This window comes from Passer domesticus, chromosome 1, assembly GCF_036417665.1.
Source record: "Passer domesticus isolate bPasDom1 chromosome 1, bPasDom1.hap1, whole genome shotgun sequence".
NCBI lineage: Eukaryota > Metazoa > Chordata > Aves > Passeriformes > Passeridae > Passer > Passer domesticus.
Window position 1 is genome coordinate 73393767 of NC_087474.1, and position 24540 is coordinate 73418306.

General features: G+C 41.6%; 1 protein-coding gene across 10 annotated transcripts in view; it reads right to left on the reverse strand.

Annotated features, from left to right (window-relative positions):
• The window catches only part of PHACTR1 (phosphatase and actin regulator 1), a 300542-nt gene that overhangs the window by 125938 nt on the left and 150064 nt on the right, over nt 1-24540 (reverse strand). The window contains exon 1 of one of the 10 annotated variants that reach the window (XM_064424419.1): nt 17294-17444. The exons of 7 other annotated variants lie outside the window; for them this stretch is intronic. In XM_064424419.1, the coding sequence (XP_064280489.1) occupies nt 17294-17321 (28 nt within the window). In that variant the 5' untranslated portion in view covers nt 17322-17444. Of the gene's footprint in view, nt 1-14031; nt 14333-14668; nt 14928-17293; nt 17445-24540 lie in introns of those variants that run through there. 2 more of the 10 variants (XM_064424398.1, XM_064424427.1) reach the window with 2 other exon arrangements.

The window sequence follows — 24540 nt, forward strand, 5'->3', positions numbered from 1 at the left end:
TGAACACTTTCTTGTCCAGGGAAATAGCAAAGGAATTCTTTATTCTGCTTTGCTTGTGCACACAGCTTCTGCTTTACTTATTTAACTGTCTTGATCTCAAATCAAAAGTGTTCTCACTCTTCCTCTTGTCTCTCCCTCATCCTGCTAGGGGAGAGTGAGTGAGCGACTGTCTGGGGCTTAGCTGCTGACTGGGGTGAAACCCTGACACATGTGGACAGGACTAGGCACCATAGCTCAGGAGTCCTAGATGGATCCCTGCAGACACTTGGCTTGTTAAGCAATCTGATTTGTCTTTCAGTCATAGCCAAACTTATCAACTAGAGTTAAGTCTCATCCATCACAGTTCAAGTTCTTCCTGAAAGCCAAAGCTAAGGTTAAAAGAGAAGATGTCTTCCTTCCAGCAAATCTTTAACCCATTCAACAAGAAAAAACAGAAATTGAAGCCCAGGTACCTTCAACTCCTAAATATATGCTGATGAAGAAACATAACATTTTTTCCTATGCTTTTTGCTTTGTTCCTTTGCTAGTGATTGAAACTTGAAGGAGCTGGTAATGATTACATTTTCATGGTTGGATTTCTCTCTTAAACCAGCCTGAATTACAAATTCTACTCAGCTGCACAACACAAAGCAGAGAAAAGGATTGAGTCCACAAAAGCCCATGGGTTTGTTGCTTACATTTTGCTAGGCTTCTCTTAGTGGGTGACAATTTTCCGAATTGCTATGTGGACAGAGGAAGACACAGCTGCTCACACGCAGAGCACCTTGGCTCTACCAGTCCTCACTGGGAATCAGGGAAGTTCTCCACCCTTCTAAAAATAAGTGCAAAAGGCTGGCTGTTTGTTTTGAGAAATCCCAGAAAAAAAATTTCAATACTTCTAAATTTCTTAGGAGATTTCTGATGGACTAAACAATTTCTGATCCTTTTCTTTTGATGTTCTTAGAAGTTGGCATATCCAATATTTTATTTTGCTAAAAATGTGTGTTTTAGAAGGCATATATTTATATTTTTCAGAAACTTGAGAGAGGCATGTCCTCTTTTTAACAATAATTCTATTCTGAAAATGGCATTTCAAACATTAAACTTCCTAAATACAATGGCACCATCTCACCACTATCATCATAAAGATAAAAAATTGAGTTTTTAATTACTGCAATGGCTGGGAGAAGAGGAAAAAAACACCTTATTTAAGAGCTAGAAAGTTCAAACCATCCCCTTGTAAACTCGGCACTCCTTCCCTTAGGAAAAAGAAACTCTGTTTCTGTTCTTTAAAGAAGTTGATAGGAAGTTGGCCAAGAGGAAAAGAGTAATTATACCAAATGGCACATTGATAATGAGCCTAAATATGAGTTTTAAAACCACCCTCAGTAACAGCCTAGCAAAAAAAAAAAAAAAGGTTCATATGTTCTCTGAAAGGAGACAGTCTGTATCCATATTCAGGAATTTACAATAAGTACTAAGTACTTTTGCTTTGAGTACCTAAATGCAGCAGTACTTACGGTTATAGTGAGAAATTTTTGTTTATTCAAATGGCAGTTAGTTTAGGCCCTTGCAGTAGAGTCTTGAGTCTCAAAGATGAATACTCAAAGGGGACAAAAACATCCATGATTCCTTTAAGGTCATGAATAAAGCATGGCAAGTTGTTGGCTAAAACACATTGAATTTTTCTGTGTGTTTTTCATAGCTATGATTTAACTTTTTTTCTACCACCTTTTTTAGCATAAAGTTCTAGGGTGTCTCATGGTTCCTGAGCTCTGCAGCTCTTGCTGCTTGCTCAATATTGCTCTTGTGCAATAGATTAATAGGAAAATCTCTGGTTTCTAAAAAGCTACTGCTGCCTTGAAAAAAATGATGGTGCCCATCAGGTAAGCAAACTGATATATCTACCTAAGAATTGTTACAGTCAGAGGAAGGACCTATGCACATAGCTTCAAACTCATGGATTATTCCAAGTCCAGCACTCAGAAATAGCTCAAAAAATGAGAATAGGTTTAGATCAGAGCTAAGGAAAAAGATACCACAGGGAACCAAGAAAACAGGATCACAGAAAAAGCTCTGAAATAATGCTAGCAGAAAGAAGTTAATGAAATCCTGATTGTAGCACAGTGAACAACAAAGGTCACAGGGAGTCAAATTACTTTACCCAAACCATCTAGTGACTGGCCAAAGCTGCTGAAGGGCTCCTTTTTAGAATCCTTTCCAGAATGCTAAAATTTACCTTAAAAAATTTGGCAGAGAGGACATTAGGACATGGTGTGTGACTGAGTGATTTCCACTGTATTGATGGGAAAGATGCCTTTCCGTGGTGTTTCAGAGAGGAACCTGTGGCATGTTGTGAGCCGCAAATGGAAGCAGAGCATTCAGCAGCACACTGGGATGTGCCTATACAGAGTCACTTGGCCATGAAATTGGCAGCAAAGTTCATTCTCAACATCACGAAGGTAACTGGGATAGGCATCAGCACAATGCTTCATTTCAGCCCAAAAGGATGAAATTCAACCAAACCCTGGCATATCTTACAGTTAAAACAAAGGGATCTCTTTTCATCCCTTCACTGCTGGTACTGGACAAAGCAACAAACTGATAAAATCTGTTTTGCCTACATGCTGAAAGTTTCCTTTCAAAATCATCAAGATTCTGCTACCAAGCAGATGATTAAAAAACCAACAAAATTCACCAAACCAGAACAACAAATAACAAGTACAACATAAGGCTTTCTGAGAATTTCTTGGCAATATAAACTGTCTTTTTCTATATAACCTATGGGGAACAGGTTCTCAATTTTAAGTACTGTTCTCTTTTAGGAGAAGTATCTACACAACATCCTACAAGTATCACAAATCCCTTTCTGTCAAGTCAAATGTTACATGCTCTTCCAACTGAGCTGGAGTATTTGCCCCACAAACCAAATGTCCAAAAATCTCTTTTGTTAAACAGCATTTTTGTTTGAATTCACAAGTCAGAGTCTGTCTTGAACCATGACATCAGGCTAAGTACACCAAGTTTTAGAAGGCTTATGGTGGTGTTCAGATTGAAAAATTTCCCAAGTATTTAGTTAAAAAGGGAGGAAACAAGAAACAAAACAGGTATGTGACTGCAGGTACTAACAGACAAACATATGAAAATGGAACCTGGCCTACGTGCCATAATAATGCAAAAATCTGAACTAAATTAATCATAGCAAGTGAAGAACACCGTTTGCTTGGTAAGCACAGGGAACGGGTGCACTAGCTCAGAGCTGCTGAATTTTACAAGTAACACCCATCTTTATATATAGGTCTGTATTTTTTTAAATTCATTTATCTCACTGGGCCCAATGGCCAAAGAAAGCTGACAAAATTAAAAACAAATGAAAACAATCCCAAAGAAAAATACCATCAAAAAATGTCCTTCTTGAGCCTCTATGTAATGCCAGCAGATGTATTAATGAACTGATGGCTGTCTTGCTGTTTAGTGAACTGCCTGTTCTGCCAACTTGAGATGAATAAGAGAAAGAAGCATCAGTTCACTGGAACTACACAATCTCCCAATTTTGTTTTAGGCTCATGGATTTCTATGCTCAGCACGAGCACACTGAGTTCACAAGGAAAATGGCATTTGACTCAGATGACAAAAACGCATAGAAAAGCAAATGCATGTTAGTAACTAGAGTCAAATAATGCAGAGAAATGCTGTCCTTATTTAAATGAGACACACAAGAAAGAAAGAAGGAAGCACCTCCTGAGTTCTAGATTGCTAATGCATGTGACCTAGAGGGTGGACTTTGAAGGAGAGGAAGCTGAGCCTCATGAGTCCCTCCTTTCTTTACCATTTAGGTATCATATCTAATTCTCTTCAATGCATGCTAGAAGAGCCCAAGTTTACCAGCTACAGAGAGCAGACAGTCAGAAACTGCTCTTCTCTTTTCAGATGCTGAAGCAGGCAGCACATACTGTCTTGAGTGCCCCAGCAGATTGCTGGAAGACAACTTCTCACTCATGACTATAAGCCTGCAGACAATTAATTTGGGGCTGTGAATATTAATGAAAGCTTTACTCATGTCACTCTTCTACTTCTCAACAGGGTGCAATTCAGATTCAAATAGGCAAAGTTCCACACAAACCTCTGCACCTGGCTTTCCCTTCAGGGTGAACCCAAATTTTCAAAACTATTCATCCAACAACACCAGTGTGCTAGCATAAGGAAAGCATCCTGTTTTGCTGGTGTACGGGAGGAGACGGATGAGGTCTTTCAAATTCTGGTTTCACTTCTGGTTCAAGTAGTTGCCACTGTCCTTCCATCCATCCATCCATCCATGCACCTACACTGCTGACTGTTCAGTCTGTGCATCTGAATTTTTATCAGTGTTGACATTTTAAGCAGCTTGGAAAGTAAAATGGGAAAGATAAGATTCCATAAAGCACTACAGCAGCATGACACACATTGCCTTTACATGAGTTCACTTTCAGGTGATGCAGAAGAAATAACATTTCCATTTATTTTATTTATTTACTTATTTTACCAAAATCAAGGTTGATAGAGTCTCCATGTTAAAAATAACATTGGAGTTGCTCACATACAGTTTCAGATAGCATCAGAAATGTCAAAGTAACTGCAGCCAATGCATGGGGTAAAGAGAGATAAAGCTGGTGTCTTATGACATGGACTGCTGAGATTAGGGACCATGTCTACAGTCCGTATGGATGTGAATATATGGATCATCAATACTTTGGAGAAACTTGCTAATGCACAGACTGCGGATGCAATAGACAACAGTGATATTTCCAGGCCTGGCTCATTTGTCAGAATGTAGTTAATGACTATTCTAATTATTTATCCTAAGATCTCCAATGCATTCAAGTTTGCTTACCAACATTTCCATCTGTTTATTCTTGAATCTGTACTAAAAGGATAACTAACACCAAGATAACACTAACTGTGTTGCAGCTGAACACCTCTTAGCCTACAACTCAAGATAAGAAGTAGTTATCAAAAATTCTAACAAAACTTAGATGTGGCAGCAGCTCTCTGGCCACAGAGACAAAGAGACAACTTTCCCAGGCATTGTTCTGGGAAAGGCTGTGAGAAGATAAAGAATGAGAAACAATTTTTATCTTAACTTGTTGCACCTGGTATTGTGAACATGTGGAATGTATTATGGAGATTTGTTTACCAAAGGGTAGTTTCTTAATCAGCAAATGGTGATGGTGTTTTGATTGGAGTATCAATTAGGTCTACTTGTAGTGAACTAGGGTATAAAAGTATGGGTTTCTTAATAAAAATGATCAGCCTTCTGTAAATGTCTTGAGAGTCTGTGTAACTTATTACCTGGCTGGGGACCCGTGCGCTGACACTTAGAGTCCTGTTTCTTGCCATGACTCAATAGTCTCAGTATTTTCATCATTACACCTCTGTGCTTCCAGAAGATTTAAAATACCAGTAGTCTCTGTTTTTTTCAAACAGATAATCAACTTCTCTTAGGAGGCAAGGTGAAATAAAAATCACTCTCTGCTATCTAAATCTCCCAAGATAAATTAAACAATTGGATCCATTTTAATTTTATTCCCTGTACTTCTATTGCATGAAGCCATTAGACTAATGGCCTGAAAGATGTCATGCAAACGATGACAGAGGGCAAGATCTCTCTCCTAACTAGTGATAGGGGAGGGTGTCTACTGAACTGCAGCGCTAAACCTGTCATCATAGCCTTGGGCTGCACAGCTCAGGGCGAGAGGAAGGAACGGGAAGATTTGAAGTACGTCTTACATCCTTTTCAAAATGACCCAATCAATATATACGCTGGGCTCTCCCCGCACAAGAGGCTGTACATCCTAAATTGCAACCCTTGGGATTTGGAGATTCAGTAAATCATGGAGACTGAACACTTCTCCTGGTTAGGGGCAAAGAAATAGGTACAGTAATAACAAACGAAGTTACACAAATCAAAGGCTTGGAACCTGCAGGTCTCTTGCCCCAGTTTATGTCCTGAATAGCACACTATAAATCATAAATACGCAGAAACCTGCCCCCCTCTTCTCTTTGGACATTATGGACACAATTTAATTTTTGGGGATGGGGGGGAGCATTGGCGAAGGCTGGAGAAATGTTTGTCTTTTATTCCTAAGTCGTATCTTCAGATCTTAAAAATTTCCACTGTCTATGCAGAGGAAATATGCAGAGGCTGTCAGTCAGGGCTGGCCATCTCTCATTTGTGGTTTCTCTCACTTGGGATGCAGAGCTTCCTTTCAGGGAGGAACACTGCTTGTCCACGAGAGCTCTTTCAACAGCACAGCTTAATGTTCGCTATGGGCACTGTGATTTTGGGCATATTTCAGGCAGGGTAGCCTGCACATTACCAAGCCAGAATGCTATGTCTAACAGTTCCAAAGAAGCTGCAGCAGGTGATTTTATAGTGGCTAATTTTATCTTTGATTTAAATTACACCATGTGCTCATTGTTTCTCAGAGCAACAGAAATAACTCATTTTTGAATCTAAGAATCTCATCCAAAGGCAAAGGCTCTGCTAGATTTGCCTTATCTTCAGGAAGCTCGACCCAAAGCCAGAAAAGTCAGCAAGAGATGACAGTGACATGATCAAACATTATCTTATTCCTCTCCACCCAATCCTTTCTGAGACAAGGAGACTAAAAGCAACAGACCAGTGAAGATTCACGTCATTTCACAAGAGCAAAAAACCAGCAAAAGGACAGTTTTCCACCTCATAGGGATGGCAAGAACATAATTATTTTCTGAGAAGCGTGCAAATCAAAGTCACAAAGGAGAAACAGGGCCTCCGAGTGTGTCCCAACTTCACCCCTTTGCAGCTTTGCTGCATTCATTTAGATAATGGCAAACATCACAGTACCCTCCAGTTTTTAAGAAAGCCACTGAAACACACAAAGCTGGCTTAACCACTGCACACTCTGGTGCTGCCCTTCAGTTATACCAGTCCCCTGATGCTGGGGTTTGGCTAATGGATTTGGGACGGTGTGTGAGACCTGGCATGATCCATTAAAGAGACTACAAATGTATCCAATTAATCTTAGATATCCTGGCAGACTATTGTCAAGATGGTACTGCAGATACTTATACTGTGCTCTTGAAATTAGGTTCTGGCTAATTGTTGGCTGAGTAAGGTGTCAACAACAGGATATCAAATTTGGTATTGTCTGATTACAAACAAGAAGATCTTAGAGGATGCATTTGCTACCAGTCACTGAAAGAGATCAAGAAACAAAATCTTACAATACAAAAACTGATGTAGAAAGCCTACCTCCTCTGTGGAGGGAGCAGAAATGAATGAAAATGTCATAAATACAACAGTATACTCAAAGGATAAGTTTTGCTCATCAGTCAAGGAGCCCATAAATGAACTCTGCTGCTTTTAATGATATGATATATAAAGAAAAAAAAAGCCAAAAAAAGAGAAGAAAGGAAGGGACATCACATGGCAGAACAGTGAGTCTTCTGATCTCTTCCCCGCATACCCAGTACTTCTCTGCTGTTTAGCTTTGACAGGCAGTGACAATATTAATGAATAAAATTCCAGTCATGGTTGTAAAGTGAAGTACTTCCATCTATCTCATTTTCTGTTAAAGAATTGCAAGTTTCAAAAAACTAAGAAGACAAATGAGAAAATCGCCCACTAAGAGAAACATTTCTAAGCAAGTAAGAGAAGAAGAAAAGACAAAACACAGAAATGGAATCCAGCTGCCCACTTGGGCAGGGACCAAAAAATAGAATAGGACATAAGGGTGGTGGAAGTAAAAAAAAAGGCACAGAAAGCCAAACTTATTCAGTCAGGTTGATACTAGGTGGTTTGAAGTGCTCTGGTAATAACAGCATGCAACAAGAACATGCTCCTCCATAACCTATGCCAGCATCCACATCTTGCCCCTTTTCTACAAACTGCCTCCATATTTTATACATGGAAAATCTGTGGCCTTTTATGGTTTATCAAATAGTTCTGTATTACATTTCTGATGTATGTAACCCAATACAGAAGAATCAAAACCAGGCATATTAATCAGGATGGCAATAAATACTCAGAGCATATCATTACTGTTAAATACAGGAAAACCACTGTATTGCTTTCATCATACTTGATGGCAATTTAACTACTATTTGAAATTCCCACAAAGAAATTATTTTCTTATTGTGTGTTTGGTGTTGCTCCAATCTTTGCATTTAAGAAGCTTACAAATAATACTAACTTGGTTCTCAGAAAGCAGGATGGTAAAATGTTATCAAAAGATGACAATTTACAGCATTGGAGAGGGCAGAAAACAATAAAAGGAGACAGAACTGAAACAGACAAGCTGTCTGCTCTCTAAAGACCCAAAGAAATGAGGTATCTTCTTATCCATGTCATTATGTCAGCAATATGCAATAAAAATGAGGGGGTGCTGAGCCATCATGACCAATTCCATTCTTTGTTTTGTTCCTAAAACTCCTCAAATCAATGACAAAGATATACAGAGTTCCCAGAAAAAGTGGCAAACATTTCCCCCATAAGGACACAGGAGTTTTCACTGGAAAACAAAGAGCTTAGTAATCTGCTTGCATAAGCTTGACCCAATCTTGTGTACATTTTTTCTCTTCATACTATCTAATTTATTGAAGTGAAGAACTTGCTTACTACCTATATTTTTCTTACAGTTTCTGTTAATAATGTAAATTATATTGCAATTTTGGACAAGACATCTTCCAGGACACTTCAAAGTAAGCCTGGACCTCTGCTGGGTGACAGCCCATGCAAACTTGGGCTGTGAATTTCCTATTGCCAGCACAGTGTCACCTGGAATGGTACACAAATGGCTTGTTTTGTGGCCAGCAGCTTTTGCTACAGGCAGTTTAACAGGATGAGAGTTAGTCACTACAGAGATGCATGTGAGCAGTTAATGACCTGCTCCAGGCTTCATGATATTTCTTCAGCTTTATTTTGGGACATAAATGTCACTTCCTCTCTTCCCCCATCTCTTTTCTTTTCTTGAGCTGCAGACTAGCCAACTGAAAGGATTGCTAGTGTTTAAGGAAGATCTCACATCTCACACGTCAGCCACTCACAGTCTTGGCAAATGTGAAAGCCAGGGGGACAGCCTCTTACAGCCTAAATGGACCTTTTTGTTCCTCTTCCTCCCCACTTTCCTCCCTGCCTGCAGGCCATGCTCATCCGCAGCAGCACTAACAGATCCCTGTTAGCCTCTGATCTCAAGTCAAGCCCACAGGTTACTGATGAATTTTTGTTAGTCCTCAATGTGCAAGACAAAGTGATGGGAACAGAGTGCTGGGACTTTGCCCCCTCCACTCCTTGGTAAAGGGAAGGTAAAGGATCATGTCCTGGCAGCCTTGGGCTTTTGCTGTCTGGAAGTTACCATGAGTATGCATCACACCTTCCTGCTAGAAGGCACGTTTATTCACATCCTGCCAAACACCAAGGGCTTGTCTCTTCCAGAGCAGAAAGTAATGCTGGTGGAAACAAAGTGGGTGACCCGGCTCCCCAGCAACCTGTTGGGATGTGGAGCATCCTTGCTTGCTTGCTTGAACTCATCAGCTTTCTCTAGCATAACACCATATTCACCCAAATCAAATACTACAGAGTTCAACTGACAAAAATAAACCGATTTGGTTCTATGATCTGTTTTCACTCAGCAATGAAGCCCATGCCTTTCTCCCTCTGCCTCTTTCTTTAGGGTAACTATCCCTCAGGGACTGATGACACACATTTCATAATTGTATCAGCTGTCCAAATCTCAGACATGTTTTTCAGCTTCCCACGTTCACAACAGGACCAGGTACACTGTTGTTTTTTTACCTACTTTTCCATTCTATGTAGTCTAATTTTTTCACTCCAAAATATTTTAGGATTTTTGACAGGTACCACTGTAAAAGACTGCAATGCCTCACAGCAACGTACTTTGTTCACTCTGCAGATGGGAGTGGAAAAGCAGTTACTGTCTGAAATAATGTGAGAATTAGTGAAGTAAAACTTATTTCTATACATAGCTATTGCAAGGCTTACAGTTTGTCTAGAAGATAACTATTTAATTTAGTAATTACTTTTGTGGGAAGCAATACAATCACCTCAGAGACAATTAAGTGATGCTAAAGTAAATGTTCTAAAAGTTCCTAGTTAAAAGAAATAAGTCTTCAGTTCCAGGTGGGAATCACACATGCATACACATGCACATGCACAAGCCCCCATACAAAACCCTCTCCTCTTCTATTTGAAAAATATATTTATCTGGAAGCTCTAGAAGATGGGCAGCATCAGAAAAACAAGTGTCAGAGTTCCTACAGCAATTGTATCTCAGTCCACGCTGATTTTCATGCATATATAAGATCTTAGAATAATTTCTGCTTAAATAGCAAAACCATGACATATAGGAGCAGATACTAAATAGACAGCATATCAGCTCTGAATGAAACCTTTTGAGTATGTTCATTCTTAATAATATTTGTTCTTCCACTACACTTGAACCTAAAGACCCTAAAAACCTTGAGCCCCGCAGTCCTTGGCACTAGGAATGCAAATGGCAAGAGACAGTCCTTTCCTCCCCCTCTCCACTAAAGGACTCATAATCTATTTACAGAACAGAAGCAAGTGGAAGGAAATTCCACTATCTCCATTTTACAGACAAGGAGCTTGGGTACAGAGTGATACATGACGGACATGCCTGAAGTTGCCCAGAGATACTCTGAGAGAACCCTTGAGCTGAGAACCCTCGAGCTGAGAACCCTCATCGGTCAGTGATAAAAAACCACTTTGCTCTGTGAATTCCTTCTCTTCCAGTACATTCTTAAGTTAACTTCTTTCCATTTAAGGTTTCATGTCAGATCCTCTGCATAAAAATTGAAAGTATCCCACTGCAATTATTCCACTCACTCTGTTAGGTCATCTCTGGGTGTCTTTGAAGTCTCTACAGCTCTTTCTGGCCACACTGAAGTAGAGCTCTGTCTAAAGTATGTTCCAGAGACAGGCTCAGAATTCAGTAGGACACTGAGATTTGCAGTCAGTTTTCAGTATAAAATAAATAAAAACCAGCCAAGCCTCTTCCTTTACTTGTTTCTCTGACTGCTGTTGTTCATCAGTCATGTCAACTGCTATGACCCAGCACTATGACAGCCCTCACAGAGACCACCAAAATCAGCACACTGAGAGGTGCTCTGTACATATCAGATGTTTAGCATTGCAGCGCGCCTTGATCTCTTGTAGTTCTAGCTCCTTCTGCTCTACTAGATTATCAGTCACTTCTCCACATTTACATTCAGAAAACATTTTCATTCCTCTTCATGATTCTGGAGCAACCTGTGTTGTCTCCTCAATCTTTGTATGTTTTTTCTTGGGACTTTTGCAACTCTTCTCCATTCTGCTTCTCCCAACACCTCCCTCACAGCCCTCAGCATTCAGAGCTCAGCCCTGATTGCTCTTGTATTCCTGGAGGTGACTCATATCTCTCATCACTTGACCTCTCCATCTTGGTTCAGTTCACCATGTCTGATTGCCTCTCTGGCATCCTGTCCTGAATATCTCATTCTTCACTCATGTACAGTTTCACCACTCCATTTTCAACACCACTTCTGTTATTCTATCACCCAACCTTTCAGTATTGGTGCTTTTATAGACCTCTCTTGTTGTTTTCTATTTTGCAACTAAATTAGCATTAAATATATCCATTCTTTTCAGTCCAATGGTTAAAGCATCTCCCATGTTCATCTCATTACTGTAGCCTCCTGCTTCTCTTTGAGCTCCTCACTTCTTTTTTACCTCATCAAAATGCTGCATCCACACCAACTCCCTTTACCCCTACCTCAGTGTGCCCATCTGCATTGCCAAATTCCTTCACTGATTTCTCTCCAAATTACATGTCCTCCCTTCCAAGATATCATATGACTCAGTACCTGCTTCCATATTTTCCTTCAGTTTCATGGCTATCTCTTTTAGTATTCTCCAAGTCATGCCTTTTGCTAGATTAGCTGGTGGTATCTGAAGGATTTTCCTCAGTTTCAGCATAAATTTTCCTTCTAGAGTAGTAGAACAATGAAAATGTAGAGTAAGACAATGACTAGAATCCAGGACTCATTACTGGATTTGGAGTATATTTCAGCATTAAATCAATGTATCCAACTGATCTGCCTATACCATAGGGACTGAATACTAGTCTTTGTACGTGTTCCAACAAATACAATAGTTGCTCAGGTCACAGGATCCACACAGGACATTTGGGTACACTGGAGCAGCTATAGGCCTGCAAGACATGATATAAACTATACATCATTTGAATAGGAGGGTGTGGATGCTCACATTGCAAAGTGCTGTGCATTTCCCTTATAAAAAGTAGTAAGTGGTCCCCTTTCTAAGTGCTCTTTAGGCTGTGCAACTGTGAGGATGCATGGACATCTTGAGATCCTGACAGGTTTCTCTGTATCTGAGCTAGTCACAGATTTTTACCTGATCTGTCTGATATGATCATCGTGTAATTTCAGTTCATTATATCATCCTTTCCCTCCAAACAGCAAAAGGTCTAGAGCCGGTATTCACCAGAAACAAAAAACCCTGGTATTTTTCAATGCTGAAAAATGTCTCAGAGTCAAATCAGTGAGTGTCCCCAGGCAGTGTAGCTGGGACTACAGTTTCTTTACTTTCTGAAAGAAACTCATAGCTGTGCATGCTGTGGGAGAGAAAAGATTAAGGCTTTACTGGGATTAGTTACTTTTAAAATTATGATCCTAAAAGTCATTTGCATGATGAAGAATGAAATCTACCCCACAGAAAAAGGGGGCAAAACCAGACTGATGCATGCTTTGGAAGCCTGATGGCTGCGAGCCTCTCTGCTCTGTTCTTTGCCTCTCTAGGGTTACTGGATTATCTCCTGCCAAGGGGCATAGCCTGCCCTCAGAGTATGTAGTGGTTTGAAGCTAAATAACTAACATAGAAAAGGAAGAAAACCCCTAAAATACAAACCTATTAGTCTGCTAAGAGGTACAAGTAGCTGGAGTCATACATTCATAGGCATCCATGTGTACATGTGTGCCTTAAAAGAGAGGAAAGCATATTCTTTTCTTACTGTGCTAAGATTTCAAGTACAGGGTTACAAAAAAGCCTCAGCAAAAAATGCTGATGCAATTGAGTTTTAGGTCAATTCAATTAAACTAGGAAAGCATATTTTTATAAATGTCTTAATTTGCTTTTAAGGATAAATAAGCGACACTAGTAGTGTAAAGTAACTACTACTGTTGGACAAAGCCCTTCCTTTAATATCTGTGGGGCTTGCTCTCAGTAGCAGCACATAACAGGAAAGGAACCACTCAACAATTTACATAGCATTCATCAGATTCTTCCCTCAGCTGTAGAGCATAAGCAGAAAGAGTGCTTAACCCACTGTGGGTTTCCAGGCTTCTCAGGCTATCTTCTCCCTATTAACCAAAAGCAATTCTGTTCAGCTTTAGCTGCTTTTTAATCAAAGAAACTATAATCACACTAGCAGGATGCTTATTCTGAAGAGACATTAGCAAACACATGGTTACTTTGTTAAACTACAGCCTGTGGTTGGAAAAGAACCATGAGTTCCCAAATAATATTTTGTTCGTTTGCATGGAGCAAATGAAAGCAGAGTTGGTTAATTAAAATATTATTGGTAATAATAGCAATAATACTAACCTTAATGTCAAAAGCTGAAAAATGAAGTGCCAACAACAACTAAGAACCTCTGCTCAGAAAACGATAACAATTTCAAATTCACATTTATCATCAAAAAAAGTCTTTCCCTGACCTTCAGAAAATGAGATCTGTATACCACATCAGTTAATAGGGACCTAAGTCAAGTGCCTTCAGTCCTAAGTAACATGCAAATCCACACAGCAAAGCAAAGTAATACAACATTGAACAAGAATGTGGGGTAACATCTGTGAGGCTATTTTTTGCCTCAATGCTTGTATGCTGCTCCTAGTTCTCAGCTTCTCCTAATAGCTTACTTCAGCAAAATCCAGAGAATTTGTCATTGTTGCCTTCAAATATTTGCATTCCTAGAAACATAAAAAGCATATACTTACCTGTAGCAACACCTGTGATTGATTACACCGTCACTCTGTGAATACCCTCTAGAGGTTTTGCTCAGTCCCCAAGGGAGAGGGGGAAGGGATGAGAACAGTTGTCTGAAGAGCACTGTATTAATTCCAATAAAAATACAATTTCCCCTATGCATTTGACAGCACGATGAAAATCACACTAGTGGTATTCCCGATAAACCAGATCTTCCAGATACTCAGCTGAGTCAAGCAAACTCTATTGCAGCACGACAAGGAAAAAGTTGATGTATCAAGGCAAAAACCCCTGATCTAAAATTCATAGGAATGGGAACAAAACACAATCAATACAAACAGCATTTTCTATAGCAACTGGGGAGAAAAGGGAATGGGAAAAAAGGAGAAGAGTTGGTGCCTTAACTGTTAGCACAAAGCTTCTGTGGCAAATGAAGGGACCCGTCTCTTTTGGCATCTCCCTGATCGACAGGCTGAATCAATGCCCAGCGTATTCCTCCCGCGCCTCCTTTCCTCTTTCCCTGGGATCTGTGGAGGAGCAAGCCGAGCATCCCAGGCTCCGACGGGAGCGCACTCATGTCCGCGCACCCCCGGCAAGCACACGCGCTGCCCTGCCTCGCTCCTACTCGCACAGCATCGCAGCACTCACCGTCACGGGCTTCCTCCCCGCGACTGCAGTTGCTGCAAATGTGTTTGATCTCCTTGCCTATGTGATACTGTATCACAAACGAGACGTTGTTAGTGCTGCTGGTGGGCTCCTTCAGTGGCTTCATCCTCACTAGATAGAAAGCTTTCTTTTTAGGTTTCTCTCCACTCATGTCTGAGCCCTGCCTGCAGCCAGCAGAAGGAAAAGCCAGCATCCCAGGCTGCCTGGCGTGCGTGCAATCCGCCATCCGCTCCCGCTCGCCTCGGTGTTTAGCTGCCACACACAACAGGGATGAAGGGGAGGGCTGGGGGAGAGGGGGAGGCGGGAGGCAGAGCAGGCAGAAGCGCTGCCTGAGCCTTGCTGCCTGCCCTCCGCGACCCCGCTCCTTAACCAATCCCTCGGGCAGGGCTGGAGGATGCTCAGCGTGTCCCCGCTCCGAGCCTCTCCCCCAGCCGCGGGAGCCGGACACATTTGGCGGCACGGCGGAGCCTGGCACACCTTTGGCTACCTTGCCGCCTGCGAACACCCAGGAGGCAGAGCCTCCCTCCCTTCGCTTCCCGCTCCCGCTGCATCCCCTTCTCCCACGCCCTCCCCCATCGCCGCAGGCCCCGAGCGCCCGGGCCGCGGCCCCGCGGGATGCGGGCACAGCCCGGCCCTGCCAGCGCCGCCGCCCTCCGGCCGGCAGAGCACGGCAACAGGGCCGGCAGCGCTGCCCGTCCCACGGAATGAACGATGTACACACAAAGAACTGTCCGGCAGCGGGCTGCAAACCTTCCTCCCCGGCTCTCCATCGTCGGCTCTGGCTCAAGGGGGCACAGGGGCACTCCGCTCCAGCTGCCCCAGCAAAACCAACCCCACCCGCTTTTCATTCTTGATTTCCCCCCGCTTTGCTTCTTATAAAAGCCTGATAAGGTGCTTGGTCCGGCTCCTGCGGGGCTTAAGAGGGCAGCCACGGACAATGGCTGGCACCGCCTGGTGACTTCGGCCCAAGAGCCCCTGCAGGGGCACTGCTCCTCAGCCGCAAAGGCTGAGCCACATTTTGTGACTGCTTATCTAGGCGGTGAACTTCTTTGTCTCCCTTGCCTCCTGCCATAGTTGCAGCTGCTCTAGAGAACAGCCTAATCATTCCAGGCTGCCTGCATTTCCAAAACTCCCACTGCCTTTAAGAGATTATAATCCCTGGCCAGACACGCTGTCAATCCCTTACCGTCCAGCTGCCCCCAAAATGCTGTGTGTTTTCACGGCATGGTAAACAACCCAAGCTGCCCGACCTGCCGAAGCAGCAGCTCAGGACAGTGCCTGTGACATAGAGAACGAGAGGAGTGGGGGTGAAGACGCTTGCTTCTTTCAGGTTCTGGGAAGGAAAGCCTGAAGAAGAGATGATAACCTCAGCTATTCTGGCTGCTATTACAGGAATGTGAGTGCTGGTTCTTTAAATGTTCAGCAAGCTATCAGTTTGGCAGGCACTCAGCAAAGAGAGTGCAATTGGGGCAGATGAAACATGGCAAAGAATAACACCATTCTCCTTATTTTTAGCCAAAGCCCTCACTCACTGTTAGAAGAAATCCACTCATTCTGCAATTCTTTACCATTTCCACATATTGTTGCCCCATGTTTTACTGCAACATGAGGACAAAACAGCCTCAATTCTCTTAAACTATACATGAAACAGTCAGGGAGACTTCTGGCTAAAGAAGACAAAGTGGAAAATTAATTCAGTGCCATGGTTTTCCATTTTCTCAAGTTCACACACACACACAGGCACACAGAAGATGCATACAATGAAACTGCTGACCTACTTGTTCTGTATCATTCTGATGCAGGTCTGACTTCTCACCTGGCACTCCTGGGAGTTGAAACCAAATGCAAGGCTTTGCTTTTCTCAACAGAATTCACAAATCAGCCTAGGTGCTATCAGATCTCACAGAAATACAGACTGAAGCAGGCATTCACAAGAATTATGCTGGTCACCAAGCCACACAAACATCCTATACACTGGGCTATGTATGTGGGTTTATGATGAATGGAGTCAGTCACCTCAGGTGATGTATTGCCCCAAAGGACTTGATTTTGCATGTGTTGCTCATCTAAAATTCCTACCCGTTTCATATAAATAGTAGGAGAACAGGGAATGCACAACTATGCAGGAATAAGTAGGTGAATTCCCCAAATGTGCGTAGTGTGTAGTTCTGAGTTAATGCACTGAAAAGCCATCCCTTTGAAGGTCTGATGCTGAGATGGTGTTTGCTATGTTACACATTTGGAAAGTAAAGGCTGAGAAGAGTTTGATTCCCCCAGCAGTCAGACAGCAGTTCAGACACTCACAGTGGAATTCCCTCTAACTTATTCACTGCCTTTGAGAACACCTTCAGTTTGGTTGTGATTCAGAAAATAATTAGGTGAGTGGAAGACATGATCATAATTCACCTTCTGAACTTGCTTAGAGTTCACACTGTCACTGGTACTCAGTACTGCTGCATTATGGAAATGGGTCAGGAGAGGAAAGCACATTCAAATGTCAGCTTCCCTGAATCTGGGAAATATGAGCGTTAATGAAATGCAGGGTGAACTCAGAACTGGAATATAATTTCTGTTGTCTCAGGGCAGTTTTGGGGTGTTGTGCCTCACCTGTCTTAAGAAAGAAAACTAGAGTCATACATTCAGCAGAGCTGGTTTTGTAGTTCAGGAATTGGGTAAGACTTAGAACATGAAAAACTGGGTCAAGTCATCAGCCTTTTGCAACCTCCCTCTGTGACCTCAGACCAATTATTTACAACCTCTTGATATCTCAGCTCCTTGCCTAAAGAACAGTGATGTTGATGTTTCTGGTTTTCAGACAAATTCTATGACATCATAATCTAAAGTTCTCTGAAGGTTTTTGTATATCACAGAGAGAATACCAACACACTTTTTAAATTTACTGAGAGAGAGATTTACTGTTTATAGCAAAATGAGAAGGGGAACAGGAAAAACACGTTGCATCAGGCTTAGCCCAAACAATTCACTCACTCCAGACTTAATTTTTTTTGTTTCACTTGATTTTATGTCAACAGTATTTATCCCTCCTCTTGCTACTCATTTGATTCTAAAGCCATAAAATCAACTTTGATCTGAAAACAGGCTTCATATCCAAACACTGCCTTTTTCCTGACTCTAGTATTATCTCCCCAACCCAAACAACCTTTAGAGAGGGACAGAAACAACTTCTTTCTCAGGCAGAGACTAAAAGATTATCACCTACATTCTAGTCCAGCCTCACATGTACTCCATTCTGTGAAAGAACCAGCAAATACTACCAGAGCGGACTGAGTTTTACAAGCAGATCCCAGGAGACTGCAGAAGCCCAGCTGCTCTGACATGTTTGTGGACAACTGGGAATTAACTAACTTGTGAATAATAGCCCCAAATTATCATGGAGAAAGCCCAGTACATTTTTTCTTCCAGGTGCTGTGTAGTTTGAATGCAAACAAGCCCTGAAGCTATGTGCTAGTATGTCTCCTGTAACATGCTCTTTGCTATAACATGCAAATTGCCTTCATTCCTAAGAGCTGCCTTACAGAGAATTTGAATTTGACACAGCTCATAAAACAAAAATAAGTTTAATTATGATCTCTTTAATTACAGTGAAAGCTGCCGCTGCTAATCAGTTCCAGGACAAATAATGTAAAATGAATGTAATACAGTAGTCCTGCAGAAAAGGACTTGCTTTGCCTTTTTAAAGATAAGTGAAAAAAAAGGTTTAATAACTCCTTCATTGCTTCAGTACACAGCTACAAACCTTGGCATAATTTGATTTCACAGTGGACAACAAAAATCAATGAACAGGATGTCAGATAATTCGTTATTTGACAGTGAATCAACAAGCTTGCATCCTATTCCCAGGCCACATTTGCTTCTTCTATAAGCTTGGGAAACCATTTGTACCTTCAGTTCTTTCACCCCTGCAGCCTTTGCCATTAAGGAGAGTGCCAGTTCCATTGTCCACAAAGAAGAAATGGAAGCAGCATCCCCTTTAAACAGATGACTACTGAGATGTTGGTTCTTACCTGTATCAAAATCTCTGAGGCTTGACACTGTCATACCATTTTCCCTCCCTTTCACCATGTCTTCCCATGTCAGAGATCGCTTGGCTAACAGTTTTTCTGGGGACACTGTGCCCTCAAAAAGCAGGCAAGTTTTCAGCTATATTCTCCACTCTACAGAAAAGGAGATTCCCTCTTCTTTCTCTAAGCTGTGGCACTGTGCAAGATACCAGTCAGGACACCTCTGAAGTGTGCCCTACAGCCCTCAGCTGAACAACATTCATGAGGTTTCTGTGTGGGCTGGACAGGCTCTCTCTTCCAGCACAAACAGCTGGACAAGAGAAACTGTGTGGAAGCCTCTGATCCTTGTTTCTTCAGTACAAATGTTGTCTTGGAGATCTGTAGTGCTCCCCTGAACAAGCTATGGCACTGTTCATGTAAAAATGCTAGACAAATGCAAGTCTAACAAGGCAGCACGACTTCTTCTCAGCAGTTTAGTCTTTCTAACCAAAACACCATGATTCATGTTTTACAGTCCATTTTAGGCAGTGATGTTTTCACGGGGATGCCCTGGTACTTGGCAGTTTTTTATAAATATTTTGCTTTCCTTTCTATTTCCTGTGCTCATGGTACTAAACATCCCAGTGAAAACAAAAAAGAGATAAAAGATAAATAAATTAATTACCAGCTGCTCTGGTGATTAATGCATACATCAATGTTGTGCTACACATAGTGATACAAACTGATCAGCTTGGAGTAAAGAGGGAAATAAGTACAATTTGATCACTGACTACAACACAGAAATCAACCCCTAGCACAGTACTTCCTTTGGTAACATCTTCAATTTACTATCAAAAAAATGCCCTCAAAACCACCTCAGGATGACTGACATTTGTCAAAAGAGTTTGTCACTAGGTGGAGAATCTTTCTAGTTGCAGTGCACAACTCAAACCTGATACCCAAATATTTTCTGTTTGCCAGGCAGTTACTGCAACTGGAAGACTCTGGTCCATGGCAGGGGCTCCAGGGTGCTAGGCTGACAGTATTTCTGCTTACTACATGGCACATCAGCAAAAATGGGAGGGCAAGGAGGAGGGAGAATCAGCCTGAGACTCCAGCAGGCCAAAATAGAATATGACCTTTTTAGTTTTGCAGCTGTAAACACATTCTTAAGCAACAATCCCAGCTACTCCTGGCAGTCTTCAGCCCAAGAGAGATGAAGGCTGCCATCACCCAGGTGATGAGTGCTGCACAAACAAGCGCAAACAGAAGGAAGAAGAAAGGAAAGAAAATGCCCCTTCCTGGCTTTCCTATATTCAGCAATACTGCTGAAGCATCACACATCTCATTCTTCCTCTACCTGCAAGGCTCTCCACATCCTGTGCATATGCTTTGCCATGATGGAGTCCTCTCCTTATTTAGGAGAAGCCCTGCTTTATTTCAATGTGATGCCATATGGTGTGATGAAAGTGAACAGAAAAGGTTACACATAAAAAACACATAAGCTTAGGAACACCTGTTTGCAGCAAAAGTGAAGAACTACTGATGGCAAAGGCCTTCTAAGGATAAAAAGGAAGATGTCATCCTACCTAGCAGGACAGATGGAAAGTTGCTGAGCTGCCATTTGAATGCCCAAACATCTATGTGCAATTAATGTCCAAAGGCCCGATGAAGCTAAGGGTAAACATCAGCAGTGAAGCACTGTGGGGTCTGGAGCTCTAAAACAGCTGAGCAAGCAACCATTAGCATTAGATGATGCTGAAAGGAAGACAATCTTTATGCTGAAATCATAGCTGAAGCACTTGCTGTAGCAGAGTTTACTGCAAGTCTTAGCACCAGAGCCATTAGTCACTACAGTCCTAACAAGGTCATTACCTCCCATCTCAGAAAATCCACTCTCAGTTTTCATATCTAATTTTGATGTGGCATGCCCTGAAGTTTTATGATCAGTTTGGAGCACTTTGCATATCCTGCATAACTTTCAGAGGAATGGAAACCTTTTTTGCCTTGACAATAGAAGAAGGATAGAGCAGAGGCATGAATCAGGACTTGGTAGCATCCCTACATGATCTAAACTGAGAGTTTAGTTGCCATCTTGAAGTTAACAAAAAGTAGTTCCAAAAACCTCACTGCAATTACGAGATTGAAACCAAGGAGGAATATGAATTAAGTCCTGCATGGCCAATTTAATAATTCCATTTAGGAAGGATCATATTTAGCGTTGATGTGAGCATATATACTGCAGCCTGACACTGGTAATTGCTTTGCCCCATGTGTTTGGAACTGTGGCAATGGATTCTACTACTAAGATTCACTACAAAATATGGTCCTGACCCAGTGTTTATTCAAGTTAATTGGAATTTTTCCATGACATTAGCTGCACACCTTAACATATACCAAAATGCAACACCACTGGTGACTTGAAGACTCACATCATTGCAGCAGCCTCCTTGCTAGTTACTCCCTGCTTGACACTGAGAGAATAAAGTGGATTTTCACACACCACACCACCCCAAAATACCTTTTTCTTTCTGTGCATAAATAAAGAAACAGCTCTCCACCCTCTGCTTTCCTTCCATCATACCCAGGGCTGTCTTACATATACATGCAGAAAAATATTTTTAAAAACCTCACAAAACTAAACCCACAGTCAGGTATCAGGCTGCATCTATAATTCCTCACAAGGTTCTGCTCCCCCACAGCCTGCTAAAAAAAGCGCAGCGGGGGGAGAAGTCAGTGTGCCTGTGTGTACCTGTGTGTCTAGCAAGCCCCTGGGGGAAAAAATCTGAATATGACTTCTTCTTGTCACAAATGCTTCCAGACATGAAAAAGGGAGGGGGAAGGTTCAGAGGAGGAGTCCAAGCCTCTAGAGTAAATAAAGTCAAGCACTGGTCACCTCTGGCTGACAAACTGGCAGTACTGCTCCTACCTCATGGGTTAGTTTTATATTGCTTCCTACAGATATAGAAAACCAGGCACTTATGGTTTTGTTGGCTCCAAGTGAAACCACATGTTTGAAAAGTAGAGCAAAGAAGGCAATAGGAGGGTTTCAGAGCTGTGCATTACAGTTGTTTCATAAGAAGAACCTTAATTTGGACAAAATCAAGTGTTTCACTTAAAATAACAAGGAAAATACAGCAGAAGCCCTGGATTTACAATATGCCATAGAGAAACTTGAAACTTGGTGGAACCTAGCAAGATTCTACTGTGATAAACTTATGACTTGGAACAGCCTTTTCTGGACACATGAATGCAGAGAAAATTCAGTAAAGTAGGTCACAGTCATCACCTTTCAGGATGCCATTATGGTGGCATGGTTTTCTCCACATGGTTTTCTCCATGTTTTCTCAAGAATTACACATCTCAAGACAAGAATAAAAGAAACAATGCAGAGAGAAAAAAAAAATCTACTTTTCATTGCTAGTGCCTGGAAATCCTGGGTGATCAACTGAGAAAACATTAGTCTTTCTAGAACTGCCACTTGGATATCCTGAATCTCTATCCCTTTGAGAGTGTGTGGGACAGGCATGAACATCACAAAATCACAGAAGTCTAGGACTTCCTGTCACAGGCCCTCAAGGACTGCGCCATACACAGTGCTCTGTCTGCCCTGGCTTCAGAAAGGTCTGAGTCATCTGGCTTTAAGGAAAATGCAAGAAAATAGGTCAAACTGAACTTCCCATCACAGGCAATTGCAGTGAAGCCAATCAGCTTGCAAATGCATTGCTCTCAGCACAAACTGCCCTCATATTTCTGTCTATATAACTAATTAAATTAATTCCTGATCATATCAAACAGCATGGCTTCCCCAAGAATGTACAGACTAACACTCCCTGCTGATAATCCCTACTTATAAAAGTTGCTTCTCAGGTAAAGCTATGGAGAAGGATCACACTGCAGGAATCTTTGTAGAAGTAATACATCCAAAGTAAGAGCATGGCATGAAATTGCTAGACAGACCAAAAGATTTATTTCCAAGCAATTAAATAGACAGTTATTATCTCAGAAACTCTCTTTTGGCTACTGAGATCACCAGCCTACAGCAGACGAAGTTACAATCAGCACATAATAGGGATGACTGGATTTTTTCCTTTATAAATGACTCATATTAAATCTGTTGCTTGCAGTTCAGAACAGTTTACTTGAAGGTCAGGGATATGACTGTGCATGAAGCACATTCATTTAGGGAACACTTTCACACACAAAAGGAAACAGCAAATGAAGAAGAATACGTTTGACAGACTTGGCCCCAAAGAGCTCATTTGCAGTAACACAGTTATAGACTCTTACCCAAAGTTTCCAGGTCAATGGCCTGGGACTTGCCATGTCTCCTGTGCACCACTGGGGCAGCCATACAAAACGGGAAGGTTTTAATTTCAGTTTTTCTGCTCATTATGGTTCCTGTGATTTCCAGTACCAGTGTGTTTAAAGCAATCTGAGACAGTCACAGAGTGCAAAAGCTTTGGAGGCTGGAGACATCGGGAAAGGCACACAGCAAGTCCAGTAAAATCAAATTCTGACCAAGTTCAGACAGAGGATGAGAGGCTGAGCTGTGAGAACAAGCTAAAGGTTCATGAGGTCTACAGAAGTACAAATGAAGAGGCAAGCAGGTAGAGTCAAGTAGGGAATATGAGATGAGGGGAAGGAACATTCAGCCATAAGAGAAAGAAGATAAAGGAAGGAGAAGGAAAAGAGAGATCAGGAAACCGATGAACACCTCCCTAAACTTCCAGGGTGCCTTTGAAACAACAGACCCTCCCAACCTTCAGGAACTTCCTCCACCACTGAAAAACACTTTGCAATAACACATGAACAATGCAAGAACCAAGAGTACTGAGGCAGCTGCAAAGGCTGATTAAGGTACAAATGCTGGCAAAGCTGTAGGGGGAAGCTTTCATAAGCATCTGCCTCCACTGGGCCTGACAGTAGCACACACTGTCAATCACCTCCCTTCAATAAGTGCTCACAGTTTTCTCAAATTAGAAATTAAGACAACACAAATCCCCAGGAATAGGATATAGTTTCTATACATATCACCCAGTGAGCTAGCAGTGCTGAAGTGAAGCAAGAAGCTTCTGACATTATCACGAGCATCTTTTTAAGTCTTTCCTCCTCCAAGCATAAACATGGGGTCCTCCAAATGGTACAGAAATCTGCATGAAGAACTTTTTATTTTCTCCAAAAAGAAACAGAAAAAAAAGGTTCTTACTCTACTCTTTTCAGGCCCTGTTTACTATGGGCCAGTTATTTTTCATCATCAAGCCCCTATCCCTCAGTCGCTGCTTGTACTTTCACTGTGGACTGGTGTGAAGCATAAGCACGGAGGGAAAAGTTTGGCTTTGCATCAGTCCCATGTGATCATCCTCCTAGGGTCCCCAGAGTTTTAACACAACCAAGCTTTACAACACCAACAGACAATACATGCACCATCAACAGGTCTTGCTGACAAAAACCATATCAAGCATTTTTTACCTCTCTAAAACTTTGAATAGCAGTCAACACAAAGAAGCTGCAGTGTGCTGAAGGATCTGAAGAAATAGCTGTATAATCAGTTTTTGCTGAAATCCTGGAACATATTTTAATGTGAATCTTGCCAAGCTCTTTAATGTCTGCCCATTCGTTAAAGCCTCAATATCCAGGCTAGATTTTAGTAATTTCTTAGGGGCTTTTATAAAAGCAGGAAATATTAACAGCTAAAATCTAATTCAGTTTTTTCAGTGATGTATTGCCATAATATATAACAACACATCTGTAGTACTTTTCACAATTTTAGCCATCATGTGCATAAATTATTCACAAAAAATAAAAACTTACTCCTAATATATGCTAATTTTTGGAGGTTTTATAGATTCA